The sequence below is a fragment of the Camelus bactrianus genome, chromosome 5, assembly GCF_048773025.1.
Source record: "Camelus bactrianus isolate YW-2024 breed Bactrian camel chromosome 5, ASM4877302v1, whole genome shotgun sequence".
Taxonomy (NCBI): domain Eukaryota; kingdom Metazoa; phylum Chordata; class Mammalia; order Artiodactyla; family Camelidae; genus Camelus; species Camelus bactrianus.
This window is the reverse complement of record NC_133543.1, coordinates 61,439,036-61,455,673: the sequence shown is the minus strand read 5'-3', so window position 1 is coordinate 61,455,673 and position 16,638 is coordinate 61,439,036. Positions and strand designations below refer to the sequence as shown.

Genomic DNA, 16,638 nt, shown 5'->3' with positions numbered 1-16,638 from the left:
TGGAGATTTTTCATTCTAGAAAGTTGGCTTTTTCTTTGAGAGTTCTCTCCATTCCCAATGTCTAGAATTTTATTTAACTAGATATCAGCTCTCTTAGACTGGCCCTCTAATTTTCTTATCATTATTATTCAGTTATCCATTTTGCTGTCTTTATGTCCACTTTATGTGATATTAGACTTTATCCTCTACCCCTTTTGTTGACATTTTTATGTAAATCATCAGTGTTAATTCCCAAGAGCTCTTTCCATTTATTCTATTTTTTAAAAGTAGCATCATGTTCTTGGTTCATGGATGAATCTCTTCCCTTGCTTTTCTAAGTTTTCTTTAATTTAAGTATAGTTGATTTGCAATGTTGTATTAATCTCAGGTTTATTATATAGTAATTCAATATTGTATAATTATACACCATTTAAAGTTATTATAATTTTTTTCTCTGTACTGTATGTACAGTATATTCTTGTATCTTATTTACTTTATACCTAGTGGTTTGTATCTCTTAATCCCCCTTCCTCTGTCTAGTAACCAGTAGTTTGTTCTCTGTATCTATGAGTCTGTTTCTGTTTTATTATATTCATTCATTGTCTTATTTTTTAGATTCCACATATAGATGAAAACACAGTGTCCTTCTCTGTCCAGTTTATTTCACTGAACATAATGCCCTTCAGGTTCATCCATGTTGTTGTTGCAGATGATAAAATTTCATTCCTTTTTTATGGCTGAGTAATATTCCACGGCATATGTATATCGTATCTTCTTTATCCATTCATCTTTTGTTGGGCATTTAGGTTACTTCCATATATTGACTATTGTAAACAATGCTGCTATGAACAGAGGTTCATATATCTTTTCGAATTAGTGTTTTCATTTTCTTCTAATAAATACCCAGGAGTGGAATTGCTGGATCATACAGCAGTCCTATTTTTAATTTTTTGAGGAAATTCTATATTGTTTTCCATAATGGCTGAACCAATTTACATTCCCATCAACAGTGAACTAGAGTTCCCTTTTTTCCACATCCTCACCAACATTTATTATTTGTTGTCTTTTTGATAATAGCCATTCTGACAGGTATGAGGTGATACCTTGTTGTGGTCAGGTTTGCTTTTTTTTTTTTTTTAATGTTTTCCTTTGGTCTCTGTATTGTTTCTGTTTCCTCTAAGTTTCTTTATTTTGTTTAGATATGTCTATGTCTTTCATGTTTGAGATTTTCCTTTTTGCTTACTTACTGGCCACAGGCCATCAATATTAAAGAGCGTGGCTTTGAAAAGTGATCAGAATCTCTTTGTCATAGGTGGGGTTTGTCACCTGCTAGGCTTCACCAAAGGGTGAGGAATTATGAACTGTTTGTGCCCAAAATTTTATTTCTCTGGGGCTTTTCAGTCATGCCTTCACTGAATCCCCCAATCTCTATTCTGTAAATAGGTGGGAGAAAGGAACTTGTGGTATCATCACTCAGTGTGCTGACTTTTATTTAATCCTCCTATTTTCAATCTGGCAATCCTGCCTCCTTTCCAGGCTGCTATAGCAAAGGATAGTGTCCAGCTACCTGGGGTAGAGAAAGGAATGTGAAAACTCTAAAAATTTTCACTCTTTTGTTTTGAGCCTAAAGACAGATCCTTAAATTATAAGATCTTTGGTGTCCCTACCTCCTGAGCTGCTCTGTGGTTCTGTGGGGATTGCCTCCCATCTCTTAGTAATCACCCTTTGAAAGCTCTTTGGATTGTTTCTCTTTCTTAGTATCAGCTGACTCAGTTACTATATCTCACTGCTTAATTTTTCCAAAAATGTGTTGTAAGCTTTTCTCTGCTTTATTATCTTCTGTTTTGTTCTTTCTCCTTGTAGTTATTTTACCTTTTCAGTCTGGTTATGTTATGTTAATGACATTTCAGGGGTGAACAGTGATAAACGCATTTTTTTAACCCATCAGACCTAAGTGAAAACCACAAATCTCCTCTTGTCTATTTCTTTTCTTTAAATTTAAAAATTATACCACACATTCTGTGACCCAGCTAGCATTAGCCATCCTCCATAAACACTCCTTTCCAGAGTCAGGCTCCTCTCATGTGAAATTGACAATTCAGGTCTCCTGGCTCTCGTGTTTCCTATGAAGCAGCTGATCCTCAGCATTTTGTGCAGTTTTCATGCGCAGAGCTCACTCTAATGCTGACCACTACAGAAAACTGCAAATAGCTCTTCATTCAGGGTGTTGCTCCTCTCCACAAATATCAGAAAAAAGGTAAATGTGAATTCAAGGAGCTCTTCTGACTCGAAATCCTTACAGTCTTTCCGACACCCCCCATAGGATTGTGCTGAAAGTCTCTGGTATGGAGGAATGGCATTGTAGGTACAAGTTAGGCAAAAAAGATAGCACAGCTGAAATGGGCAATTTAAGGTGCAGTTAATAAAAAGAGTACTTATAGTAGGTAGACGAGTGTAGGAAACTACCAGGATAATGTAACACCTCTGGGCTAATAACATGGGGCTCCCGGGATGTGTTGTACCTTGAAAGGAAGAGAGAAAGAGAGGTGCTGAGAGAAAACTCTGTCGAGAGGGCTGTCTGGTAAATGACTTCCTGTGGAGGTGACACTCCAGGGAGAAGAAGAATAACACACTGCCTTCACTGCTCCCTTTCTCCTATCTCCTGCTGATGCCAATTTGAAATCAGAAGCCTGATGTAGTCTCTGCATTCTCTCCCTCAGGGTAAGGAGCAGAGGAGAGCCCAGGAGAGTGGCTCTGGATGGACAAATGAAAGATATTTAACTCAGAGGGACCACTTGAGCTCAGTGCTAAATGTGTGTTTTCCAAGGTCCAAGAGAATGACATAAAATGTAAAATTGTTCTTCAGTGGGTCTGCTATGTGTACACCCTATTCCTAACCTTTCTTCCCTGGTTTAAATAAATACTAGTAGGTGAAGGTCACTACTTTTTCTTCATCAGAACACATATATTTAAATGTATATATATAATATATAAAAATATTTCCTCTATGAAACAATGTTATGAATAAATATATTTATATACTTTATAAATATATTTGAATGTATTAGGTATTCATATACTTAAATATATATTTAACCACATATTTATTTAAGTATGTAATGTTTTTTGGAAGGGGGAATTATGCAATGCCCATTTCTGTAATAAAAAGTATACTCTAGAAGTAAAGTGATAGTTAACCTAAATTGTGATTTTAGGAGAAGAGAGAAAATAATTATATATTTCTTTGTACTTAAAAACATACTTTTCCATTATATATTCTCCACTTCAGTGGGATTGTTTTGCTTCTTTAAACATAGAATGTAAATGTATTTTAAAAGACAATAATATTTGCCATACAATTATTTCCATTGTTTCAATGATACCATTTGTTATGGGAATTATTTATTCTATAAAATAAAGGTATCAAGGAGCTTTCAATTATATTTGCCTATGTAAAAAAAAGTATCTTAAAGAGATTTTAAGCCTTTCTTCTTAGATTAAGATGAGGATTTAATTTTCTAAGCATTGACCTGCAAAGTAAACAAGACCATTTCATTATTTAATGGCTTCTTATCATTTTTATCATGTTCAGATTATAGGCAAGCAGGACTTACTGAAAATGATGTTGTGGCTTCTTGTTCTGACAGTCCCTATTTGTGTGTTTTTGTGCACTCCTGTGTATGGCCATATTTTAATGTCAGTTTTAACATCTGCTATAGATATTACTTTAGATTTACCTCTTCTGCTTTTTTTTAAACATTTTTTATTGATTTATAATCATTTTACAATATTGTATCAAATTCCAGTGTAGAGCATAATTTTTCAGTTACACATGAAGATATGTATATTCATTGTCACATTTTTTTCTCTGTTAGCTACCATAACATCTTGTGTGTATTTCCCTGTGCTATATAGTATAATCTTGTTTATCTATTCTACAATTTTGAAATCCCATCTATCCCTTCCCACCCTCCACCCCCTTGGCAACCACAAGTTTGTGTTCTATGTCTATGAGTCTGTTTCTGTTTTGTATTTATGCTTTGTTTGTTTGTTTTTGTTTTTGTTTTTTTTTTAGATTCCACATATGAGCGATCTCATATGGTATTTTTCTTTCTCTTTCTGGATTACTTCACTTAGAATGACATTCTCTAGGAGCATCCATGTTGCTGCAAATGGCGTTATGTTGTCGGTTTTTATGGCTGAATAGTATTCCATTGTATAAATGTACCACCTCTTCTTTATCCAGTCATCCATTGATGGACATTTAGGCTGTCTCCAAGTCTTGGCTATTGTAAATAGTGCTGCTGTGAACATTGGGGTGCAGGTGTCATCCTGAAGTAGGGTTCCTTCTGGATATATGCCCAGGAGTGGGATTCCTGGGTCATATGGTAAGTCCTAGTTTTTTGAGGAATCTCCATACTGTTTTCCACAGTGGCTGCCCCAAACTGCATTCCCACCAGCAGTGTAGGAGGATTCCCCTTTCTCCACAGCCTCTCCAGCATTTGTCATTTGTGGATTTTTGAATGATGGCCATTCTGACTGGTGTGAGGTGATACCTCATTGTAGTTTTGATTTGCATTTCTCTGATAATTAGTGATACTGAGCATTTTTTTTCATGTGCCTATCAATCATTTGTATGTTTTCCTTGGAGAATTGCTTGTTTAGGTCTTTTGCCCATTTTTGGATTGGGTTGTTTGTTTGTTTCTTATTAAGTCATATGAACTGCTTATATATTCTGGAGATCAAGCCTTTGTTGGTTTCATTTGCAAAAATTTTCTCCCATTCCATAGGTTGTCTTTTTGTTTTACTTATGGTTTCCTTTGCTGTGCAGAAGCTTGTAAGTTTCATTAGGTCCCATTTGTTTATTCTTGCTTTTATTTCTATTGCTTGAGTAGACTGTTCTAGGAGAACATTTTTGAGATGTATGTCAGATAATGTTTTGCCTATATTTTCTTCTAGGAGGTTTATTGTATCTTGTCTTATGTTTAAGTCTTTGATCCATTTTGAGTTTATTTTTGTGTATGGTGTAAGGGAGTGCTCTAGCTTCATTGCTTTACATGCTGCTGTCCAGTTTTCCCAACACCATTTACTGAAGATACTGTCTTTATTCCATTGTATATTCTTGCCTCCTTTGTCAAATGGCATTCTTAAAACCATATCCTTCTCACTTTTGTATTTCAGTTAGGTCAAAAATGGGGACATTGATAGGTACATGATTATCAATTTTCTTTTAAATTTAAATTATTAATGTATATACCATTCATGCTCTATAACATTAGAGATATCCTGGGAATTTTTAGCTTGGAATTAATGAAGACATGAATAGACACACAGGATTTTTCAGTATGAGAATATTCTTAGTTATGTAGGTGGTCCTCTTGCAAGATAGGATCATGCAGTGGTATCTTAGAAAGTAAACTTAGAGTATATGAAGTAAAGATTATGAAAACTACATCATTTTATATTGAGTATTTTTTCATTTGGAAGCTGGCAGTTCTATATTTGGATTAAAAAAATAATCATTTTCTACAGCTCAGTACTCTTTGTTCAAAGGTAGAAATTGTTTTTCTTCTGCAACTGCTTGATTAAATCACAGAGCCAATCAATTATTTTCAAAGATGGTGTTTCTATTTTCATTTCTGTCTTCTTTCAAGTGTTCTGATCATTAGATGCTGAGGAAGTCCCTCCAAAAAGCTAAGAACATCAAAGACTGTTCAGTACATAAATTTCAGGCTGATTTTTAAAGTCTTACGAATTATCAAAGATTAGCTTCATTCTCTTTGGAGAGAGATCATTAACAGTTTAATGCTGCTTTAGATTTTGTTTAATGTCTTTGATAGTATATATTAAATTTTTAAATATTTTAATTAAACTGATGAAAAACAGATATGTAACAGAAGCATCTATTTAACATATATCCTTTTTAATCTCAAATTATTGATTACATATTTCATTTTGTAATTTATAATTTGGTAAATGTGGACATATGTATACACCTATGAAGCCATTAGTACAATCAAGAAAATTAACGTTTTCATTACCCTCAAAATTTCCTTGAGCTCCTTTGTAATTTCCTTCCTCTCCTCATTCCCAACCTCTGATCTGCTTCCTGCCACTGCAAGAATAGCTTACATTTTCTAAAATTTTATATAAATGGAATCATACAGCATGCACACATCTTACTTCATTCAGCATAATTATTTGAGATTCACTCATGTCATTGTGTGTATCAATTATGTGTTCCTTTTTTTGCTGAGTGGAACTTCTTTGGGTGGATATGCCCATTTGTTTTTCCATTTACTTGTGGATAAACACATTTGGATTGTTCCCAGTTTGGAGCTATTACAAATAAAGCTGCTATGAATATTGATGTAGAAGTCTTTTTAAGGACATATATTTCTTTTTCTTTCCACCAAAGAATAGAATGGTTGAGTCATATGGTAGATACATGTTTAACTTTTTAAGAAACTGTTTTCCAGAGTGATTGTGCCTACTTACATTCCCAGCAGCAGTGTATGAGAGTTTAAATTGCTCTATATCTTTGCCAATATTTGGTATGATCAGTTATTTTAATTTTAGTCATTCTAATAGCTGTTTGATTATATCTTATTATTGTTTTGCTTCAGCTGTAGTTTTCAGTATATAGAGCTTGCACATATTTTGTCAGATTTTCTCCTATATTTTCTTCTAGTTTATAGTTTGAAGATACACATTTAGATCCGTGATGCATGTATGGATCAAAGTTTCTTTTACACATAGAGACTTCTGTTGATACAGTACTATTTGTTGTAAAATCTATCCTTTTTTCTTTAAATTATCTTTGCAACTTTTTCCAAAATAAATTGTTTATATATTTGTGGGTCTATTTTTATTTTTTTTAATTCTTATTTTTTATTGAAGTTTGGTCGATTTACAATGTTGGTTTCAGTTTATATCGATTCAGTTTTTTATATATATATATTCAAAATATATATATATATTCAGATTCTTTTCCATTACAGCTCATTCTTAGACTTTATATTCTGTTCCATTGATCTATTGAACTATTTTGGTGCTAATAATATACTATATTATGCCATTTATAAACTGTACTGATTACTGTAGCTTTAAAATAAGTCTTGAAGTAGTGTAAATCCCCTTTGTTCTTTTTGCTAAATTTGTTTTGACTGTTCTAGATCCTTGATTCTGTATGAATTTTGGAATCCAGACATGCTTTAAAATTTCTCAAACAGTTGTTACACATCATCCTATGGGCAAAAACAAGAGAAAGTATTTTACAGGTTTGCCTCAGATGAAAAACCATTGCAGTAAAAACACTAAGCATACATACATATATTTTTTCTCATCTTAATTATATTTTCTCAGATTTTTTCCTTTTATGTTTGTTTTTATTGCTATACACAGTGAATAATTGCTATAGTAGTAATCAAAAGAGTATCCTTTACCACAACATTGTAAAATGATTATAAATCAATAAAAAATGTTAAAGAAAAAGAGTATCCTTTAAATATTCTCTTAGTGCCAATTCTGAGGAAACAAAGCAGCCATACAATACATTCTAGTGTTAGGAATAGTTTTATGAAAACATCTATATTGTTTTGACTTTTCAGAAAAATTGTCCTTGAAATATGGTATCTAAACTGGCAACCTACAGACCTAGTATTATTGAGAGGTGAATATAATTTCTGCTAGTTGTTTAAGAGACAAAGACTGATCTTGATTATACCCAAAATACCTGAAAATATTTCTATGACCTGCAAAGATATATTGAAAATATAACTCAATGTGTATATTTAATAGCAAGCTAATTTCCATATAGTTACAATAAATCTTTTTATTTTTCTCTCTTTTTCGGCCACTTTTTGAAATAGACTAAGATGCTTGGTGAAGCAGCTGGAAAAAGGTGATGTTAATGTTGTAGACTTAAAGAAGAATATTGAATATGCAGCATCTGTGTTGGAAGCAGTTTATATCGATGAAACAAGGTAAGTTTTAACCTCCTCTCCCTTTTAAATTTTTTGGCTCTATCCATTTCCCCCCCCCCTTTTTTTTTTTGACCCTCCTTTCATATCTTAGTCATGAAATCAAAATCAAAATCTTATTAAAACTTAAAATGTTATTTGTGTAGCCATGTAAGGACTATGATCCTTTCTTTAACAAATATACATTTTAATCCAAATGCTTGAATATCACAAATACTCAATCCATAAAGTCATAAAATAAACACATTGAAGTCTCCTCTCCCCCTACTCTCATTGTCCTTAGGCTCAGATTTTTAAATAGAGACAGATAAATGTAGACTTATACATATTTTCACTGATATAAGAATTTTCCTATTACCTCAAGATTTCAGAGTTCCTTCTGAGCATATGGGTGTCACATACCCACAGAGTCTCATGAGATGTGTCTGTCAGACCCTCTGTGCAGAGCTTGCTAAGGGGCAGTCCCAAATGTGTATTTGATTATCACCTAAACCTCATCACCAGCCTCATAACTAGCAGAGCTGTAAGGAGATTAGAAAATGGGAATTTTTTTGAAGAGGGTTGTTAGCCCAGTACTGTGGCTCTCAACCAGATGATTTGCTCTCCATGGGTCACTGGGCAATTTCTGGAGACTTTCTCGGTTTGGTTGATGGAGACATGCTACTGTTATATAGTGGGTAGAAGCCAGGGATGCTGGGAAACATCTTACAATGCACAGGAAAATGCCCCGCAACAAAGAGTTATCCAGCCCCAAATGTCAATAGTATGGAGTTTAAGAAATCCTGGCCTAAAGGGAGAGCTGTGTATTTTCTCTTTCCTCTCTAAGGGAATTCTTACCCCTGACCTCAAGTCATAGGAGGGGTCCTGAGGACCCTAGAGCTAATAGAAGACTCAAGGCAGCATGATGTGACAGCTCTTGGGGAATCTGACCAGGGTCTGTTGGAGTCCAGAGAGTGCTGAGACTAGTTCCTGACTCTCATCTCATGAAAGATAAAGGTGGCAGACTGATTCAGAGGTAAGAGGAACCCTGTGGAGAGAGAGTCATGCACTTCTGGAGTTTAGCACAGATAAGTACTGAGTTTTTTCAAAGTCAGGAGACAGGTGGAATAGAGGTCTTTCAAAGGGATTGACCAAAGAATACTGACTTCAGAGGGTGAAAAACAGGCTTCGGAGGGTAATTATTGGTATAGAAGCCAGGGTAGAAGTCGTGAAAATTCAGCTCAAATATCAGCGAACATACAATGTTCAAGATGCCCTCTTAGTGTAGTGAGCTGTCTCTGAAGGGTGCATAAAAGCTCCCTAAGAGGGAAAAAATAAACAACTAGCATTTGGGCATTTGTCACAGAGGTGACAACAAACCCACCAATCTGTTAAGACCCTTTGACTGTTATTTCCTGCCTCCCTCAATGCACAGTGCTGAACAACGAGAAGCAGCAGAGTGGGACAGAGTGGGACGGGGCCGGAACGTGGAACGTGAAGACATCCATCGTTCCCTTCTCTTCTACAGGCTCCCTGCCTGGGGCAGGCCTGAGCGTGGGGCAGGAGAGAAATGTTGTCTGGTGTGAGATTGAAGTTTTTATATATTAATGTGTAGAGGAATTACACACAGTAATGTTATGTAATAGGTAATAAATTAAAATATGATTCAAAAAATCAAAAAAATGTAAAAAGGTACCTTATGAATGTCTTGCCTCCACCTGTTCCCAAGTCTACTTAAATTCCCCAGCTCATAAATTTCTTATGTATATTTTCAGTAATTAAGTACAAATTTTTAATTTCATATTTTTCCCTCTGCCTTTCATGGAAGGTAACACTTTTTTTTTTCTTCTTTTTAATTGAAGTATAGTCAGCTTACAGTGTCAGTTTCTGGTGTGGACTATGTTTTTTGATCATGATCTTTTTTTTTATTGAAGTACAGTCAGTTACAGTGTGTCAATTTCTCATGTACAGCACAATGTCCCAGTCATGCATATACATATATTCATTTTTATATTCTTTTTCATTAAAGGGTACTACAAGATACTGAATGTAGTTCCCTGTGCTATACAGAAGAAATTTTTTTTAATCTATTTTCATATATAGTGGCTAACATTTGCATATCTCAAACACCCAAATTTATCCCTTCCCATCCCTTTCCCCCAGTAACCATAAGATTGTTTACTATGTCTGCGAGTCTGTTTCTGTTTTGTAGATAAGTTCATTAGTGTCCTCTTTTTTTTTTTTTTTTTTGGTCAGTTTCCACATATGAGTGGTATCATATGGTATTTTTCTTTCTCTTTCTGGCTTAGCTCACTTAGAATGATGATCTCTAGGTCCATCCATGTTGCTGCAAATGACATTATTGTATTCTTTTTTATAGCTTAAGAGACATCTTTCATTTTGATTTGTTTTCCCCTAAACAAAGAAACTTGGAGTTCTTCCTATATCATGTACTAAACTTTTAAATTTCAGACGATGGGGATTTTCACTAGTAACTGACAGAAAAGGGTGTGATGAGGACCATGATGCATAGGTGATTTTCTTTGTCCCCAGAACAGAACTCCTCTGCTAAAGCATGGTGTGGAGTCATAAACTAAGACAAAAATAAGTATACTTTTAGAATGACTTTTTGGTTAACTTTCACTGAATGTGTATAAATATATATGATCCTTCTATGAGAACAGAGAGTCAAAGTGTAAATAAAAAAAAAATTAGATATTGTTCCTATAATTTCTTTGCCTTCAATTTTTTGTTCCTTATTGTTCACAAGTTGTTGAACTTAACATACTTAGATTTCTTCAATCTGCCCTGGACACTTAATTTTTTATATTTATATAGAAATTAAGAACTTTCACCTTTAATAATTATTTGGAGATTTACACTATTCATCTTGTAAAGACATAATACTAAACTATTCGGTTTGCCTAAGTATTTTGTCTTTCATTTGATAGAATATTATATGCTTTCTTTATTAATTTTTCTGTTGTATTTCCTTCTCCCAGAAAATTATGATTTCATGGATATTTTTTAACATAGATCCCCATGATCCCTAATTTATTTAAACTTATGTTACATTTCAAAGTATAGTTCCTTTTCATTTGAAACTTGCTCTTTTGTGGGAAAAAAAAAACTGCTTTATTGCTTCATGGTACAAATTTTTTTTCCTCTTGACAACAAAACATCCCAGCTCTTAACAACACATTCCTCAATTTTACTCAAATGACACCAAACTTTTCACTCTTTTAATGCTATCATGGCATCATGTTTTTTAAATTGGATTAATAACAATACCCCACATTTGTACCATTCTGAGAGCTCTTAGCTTTGTTATCTCATTTTAGTCTTACCACAATCCAGTGCAGTTGGCAGGGTGTCATTACTTTCTATACTTTACTTTACTAATGAGAGGACTACAGCTCTTGAAGTAACCTCGTTAGTCAAAGGTCACAAACCTAGACTTTAACAAAGCTGGAACTAGAAACCAAGGTATGACTTCTTACTTAGGGCTCTTCTTTCTATAACTGGCTCCTCTCAGACTATCGCTATCAAGCAGGATGATTTTTAATGCCCTCTGAAAGATTTAGATGACAATGTGTAAAATATCCTGATAGTTGAAATTGTAAATTCTGCAAAAACAATACCTACCACTTATTACTAATAACTTATTATTGTAGTCTGCTATGTGCCAAGAACTCTTCTAAGTATTTTAAGACACTATTGTGTTTCATCATCATAACCATCCTAATGAGATAGAAACTTTATTATCACCATTTTACGTAGGGGCAAAGAGAGTCACAGAAAAGTTACGTAGCTTAACTAACCCAGTGAGTACCTTAAAGAGTGGAGTTAGGGCCTTGGCAGCCCAACTCTAGACCCTGGCTGTGAGGCACAGTTCTCATCTGCATCCCTTTAGTCACATCTGACTAGAAGGCAATTTCAAAGACTCATTGGAAGTTTTGATGAAAGCTCACATGCTGTCAGGGTTGTCAGACCCAGAGGTATGTGCACTGAGGTACATCTTCTTCCAACTCTGCCTTCAGTGATGTCACATTGATATCTTGCAACTGGAAGTATTTATACCATGGAAGTTGCCAAATGCTGCAAATTATGATTAGTGATTTTTCTGGAGAGCCAGTGGTTAAACATTTACTATCATTCCACTGGTCAGACCTAAGAATACTTTGTATGTATCTTCTAAGGCTGTCACTTTATGATTAAATAACAACTCAAGAAATTTTAGAGCAAAAATACTTGATCTGGTTCAATTTCCTATAGACTTGGTAAGACACAGAAGTAAATTGAGGATGTTTTTGTTAAGATGTATATATAATTATTAAAATTGCACTTGCCTTAGGAATGTTAGCAAAACAGAGATGATTTAGAAGGAGATGGAATGAAGAATTTCTTTTCTTTCAAACTTGAAATTTAAAAAATGCTGACTTCTGAGATTTTTCTTAATGGAAAATTTTCTTTCTGGAAAAAAATTCTTCAGTAAGTATTCCAGAGAGGCATTTTAAAAAAATTTTTTGGCTGAACTGCAAAAAAGGTCTATGCATAATAAAGCAGGATAAAACAGAAATTTTGAATTGTTTTCACACACACACACACACACACACACACACACCTTTTCCCACTGAGACTTAATGGCTGCAGGGTTTCAGTTAAAACAAATCATAACGCAAAATCTCTCTTGAAATATGATTTGAGTAAGAAAAATAAAAACAGAGTTTCTGATAGAATTTGTATTGTAAACTTCTTTGAGGGATTAAAGCACAATTCCCTAATGAATATGATTTCTTGTAGGTTTCTTAACAAGACATTTTCAAATGCAAATGCCAGTATCTTATGAATTCTGCTTTCAGATGTGTCCCTAGAGGCTATTGCTTTTCAAAACTGCACAGTTATAATCCAAAAACATGTGGCTTAAAAAAATCTGTTTGTCCTTATTTGGATTTGGACGCTGCCAGGAAAAGTAGCATCCTTGGCCTCATGTATTGCTATTTACGAGGACAGGCAGCTGACTGGGAGCTATACTTTCAATGATGGGTATTATGCTTACTAACACCACCCTACAACACAATTTATAACTTCATTTTCTTAATGTGAACCAATCTAAGTCTTATGATTACCATAGTTTGAGCACAGACTCTGGATTCAGAAAGTGTGGGTTGTTCAAAGCCTGGATCAATACTCTCTTCCTTTAAGCAACTGACTTAACTTCTCTGTTTCCTAGCTTTATCATCTGTAAATTAACAATAACGACAATACTGACCTCACAGGGTTGATTTGAGGATTAAATGTTGCACAATATCTGACAGAGCAAGAGTTGAATAATCACCACTTTTTGTTGTACTAATGAAATGCAGGTATTTCTGGGTACATAACACCTTAGGATATATAATTTATGAAAAATATCAAATAGTTTCTTGAGAGCAGTTTTGGATCCTAAAGAAATGAAGACAGGTGGGCTCAAGTTACCAGGAAATGAAAGCAAAGTGCAAACTGATGGAAAACAAACCTTAATAGGATACAGATCTTGATTTTAAAAAAATCTTCAGTGGATTCCTATGTCTTAGTAAGTCTAAGATCCTTAATTCTGAGAGATGATCTTGAGCAAGAATGCATGGATGTCAAGCAATACGTCACAAAGTTAGTCTACTAGAAATTGAGTGAAATCCAGGGCATCTCAAAAGGAAGCCCTTAAAATCATCAAGTATAGGAATTTACTAAGGGATATTTACTCATGAGACAAATATTTACTGAATATGTGAAGTGAGTACCAGACACCCTGATCATCAGAATCAGGAGTACAACTGTGCAGATAGATGGTGGCTGGAAATGAGTCAAGAGCTGGGAAGGTAAACCTAGGAACAAGGGCTGATGCTGCAAATAAGAACAGAGAGGGTCAGAGTTTGGGAGAGAAACCCAAGCACACTGACAGATTACAAGAGGACCCACTAAGTAATGGCAGTAAATCATAACCAGAAGGAGTAGCTTGAGGTAACAATTGTAGAGTCAAAATTCTGAACCAGATGTGGTTGGACTTGCTTTGCGTTAATGAGTTTAGTTGCCTGGCAAAGCTCCCCGTGCCCATACTCAAGGACATGGCTTCTAACAAAAGGAATTCAGATTAAAAATGTCTGGAACGTACTAGATATATGGGCATTAGAGCTCAGAAATATGGTGCCAGTTAGAGATGTGAATTTGGGGATTATAATCCAGGGGTCTCAGATTTTTTTTATTTGATGCTCGATTTTGATTTCAATAATCAGAGATCCTTTGCTATTCCAATATGTTTCATATCCTAAAGATTTTGAGAATGCTCAATGAATGTTTACTTATTTAATCAATCTCTCCTGGCTGTCACTTTCCTCTGCAGTCAGCTTTCTTCAGACTGCTGAATTGTTCCTCTGCAGGTCACCTTTTTTTCCCTCAAGTCCAGCAATCCACAGGCTGGTACTGCTCTCAAGCATGAGCTCAGTCCCTTCCTCCAGTTCCCCAAACTGAAGTTAGAATCAGCTAGAATCACTATTACTGCTGTAAGACCTCTCAGAACACACAACTCAGCTCCTTCCATAGAGATCCCCTACCAGGCATCTCTCTGCATCCTTGAAGGTCTAAGCCCATCATGTAAAGCCACCTTACCATCCCCAGGGGAGGGGCCTTTAAACAAGTTTTCCTTTCCTAAGTTCAGGATCTCAAGCTTCAAGGCAGAGAAGAAGGAAGCATGCTATCAAAATTAATGTCAAGTTGTGCAGTCATCTCCAGGATCAACACGTATGCTCAAAAACTATGCAGTCTAAATCCTCATTTAGAAAATGACATTTTTCTAAAGGACACAGAATCTGCAATGATGTAGCTGTGCTCACAATGAAGACAATCGTGTACTTTACTGTTCAGGATTGTTTAGCCTCTTGAAGTCACATTATTCCAATCTTCTATATGCCAGAGTTGAGCCTTCACTTTATTTTTGTGTAACTTAAAGACCTACTCAAAAGATTTTTCATTAAACAAAAGAGCAGTCTGCCTCTAAATGTAGAATAAAGCCTCTACAGAATAAAACAAATTATTGTTTGACTTTTCAAATGTCAGTTTTTCTCATTTCCTGCAGTTAAGGTTTCAGAAACTCTTGGAGTTCCATCTCCAGTAGGGTCACCATGTTATCCCAATAACTAAAGTCAAGGGAGAGAAGTCAAGAGAGATGAAAGTGCCAAGTAGAGGTGTGGAGTGACAGGGTAGCTAAGGAGAGATGTGCTGAACGCAGCATTTAAAGTTAGGCATGGAACTACTAAAGAGGATCCTCGCAGGAAGTGTTGATATAGAAGGAAGAGGCATATCTGAAGAATATGGAGCAGCAAAAGTCAGCGTAGAGCAGGGCTGGTAAAAAGTGTTAATTAGATGCCACTGGGAGAACCACTGGATGCAGTTAGGAGACTCCTGATGCCTCTGGAGTGGAGTTTCACAAAGAGAAAAAGCTACCAGCTAGATTATGGTAGCATGAGGAATTGAGGTTGAATGGCTCTGGAAGAAATTAGTGTGGACTACTTTTTCAAAAATTTTCTAGTAGGAAAAAGCAGAGATAGAACAGTCTGCTAATGGGGACATTTATATATATATATATAAAAAAATACTTTTTTTTTTTTTAGAAAGGAAGGCTTCTATTAGCCTGGAAATAATTTTAAAAGAGATTCAGGTTAAAGAGAAGTAATACCTATAGAAAGATTAGGTCAAGAAGTTATTCTTAAGAAGTTATCTAGAAAAGAAACAAATAGCCAACCACAGGTGGAAAATGTAGATGAAGATGTAAATGTAGATGAAGATGGAGCTAACTAATGCACAGCTAAGGGTCTTAAAATAAGCAAAACATTGAGTAGCACTGTAAAATCAAAAAGATTAGTTAGCATTGATTTTAAACTCAGTTGCTCAGCATGGGTTAGAGTGTGACAATAATTTTTATCAAAATATAGACTGTGGGCTCTAAAACTGAGGGATCATTACAATGTGGAGAGAAACCCTTTGTGGTTAATCACTACAATCTGCACGTCATGATGGCATTGACTTGGGTGTACTCCTTAGACATTTAGAGCCAGAGGAGGGAAGAAGGGTAAAAGAAAAGAGCTTCATTAATATTTCAATTGTAAGTGACATGAAACCCAACCAAGCCACCTTAAAGAAACTCTCGTTGCTGAAATATTTATGGCTAGTGCACACAAGCACAGGTGAGTCAGGACAAAAATGACATCAAGGGATCAATCTTTTTGTTTTGACTGCTCAGTTATGACCTCCTTCTGAAGCTTTGGGTGGTAGCAAGACAGTGGCCCTATTTCCAGGCTTTACATCCTCACACATTCAAATCCAGTAGGAATAAGAGAGCATTTCTTTCCCAAAGGCTCCAACAAACACACTTTTCCTATTTCATTGGCTCAAGTTAGGGAATATACTTATCCCCCAAGCAATCATGTCCAGAGGAACCAGGTATACAAGTTCAGTGGTCAGGAATCTCATGAGGCAGGTAGGAGGTCAATTTTATTTAAATCACATGCCTAAGAAGTGAGAGTGGAAAAGCGTGATTTCCTAAAACAGCAGCAGCAAGAACAACAACTATGTCCTTTCTAGAGTGAAAACTAAAATGTTTATGTTAGCACCCCATGCAGGGGGAGCTGGATCAGGGTCTGTGTGGGATGTTGAGCAACTCCTG

At 35.2% G+C, this 16,638-nt stretch overlaps 1 protein-coding gene across 5 annotated transcripts in view; it reads left to right on the top strand.

The window, feature by feature from the left end:
* The window catches only part of PDE1A (phosphodiesterase 1A), a 301,036-nt gene that overhangs the window by 197,991 nt on the left and 86,407 nt on the right, over positions 1–16,638 (top strand). For all 5 annotated transcript variants that reach the window (XM_010959995.3, XM_045520418.2, XM_010959994.3 and 2 more), the window contains one exon: positions 7,851–7,964. In XM_010959995.3, coding sequence (XP_010958297.1) covers positions 7,851–7,964 — 114 coding nt within the window. The remainder of the gene's footprint in view (positions 1–7,850; positions 7,965–16,638) is intronic.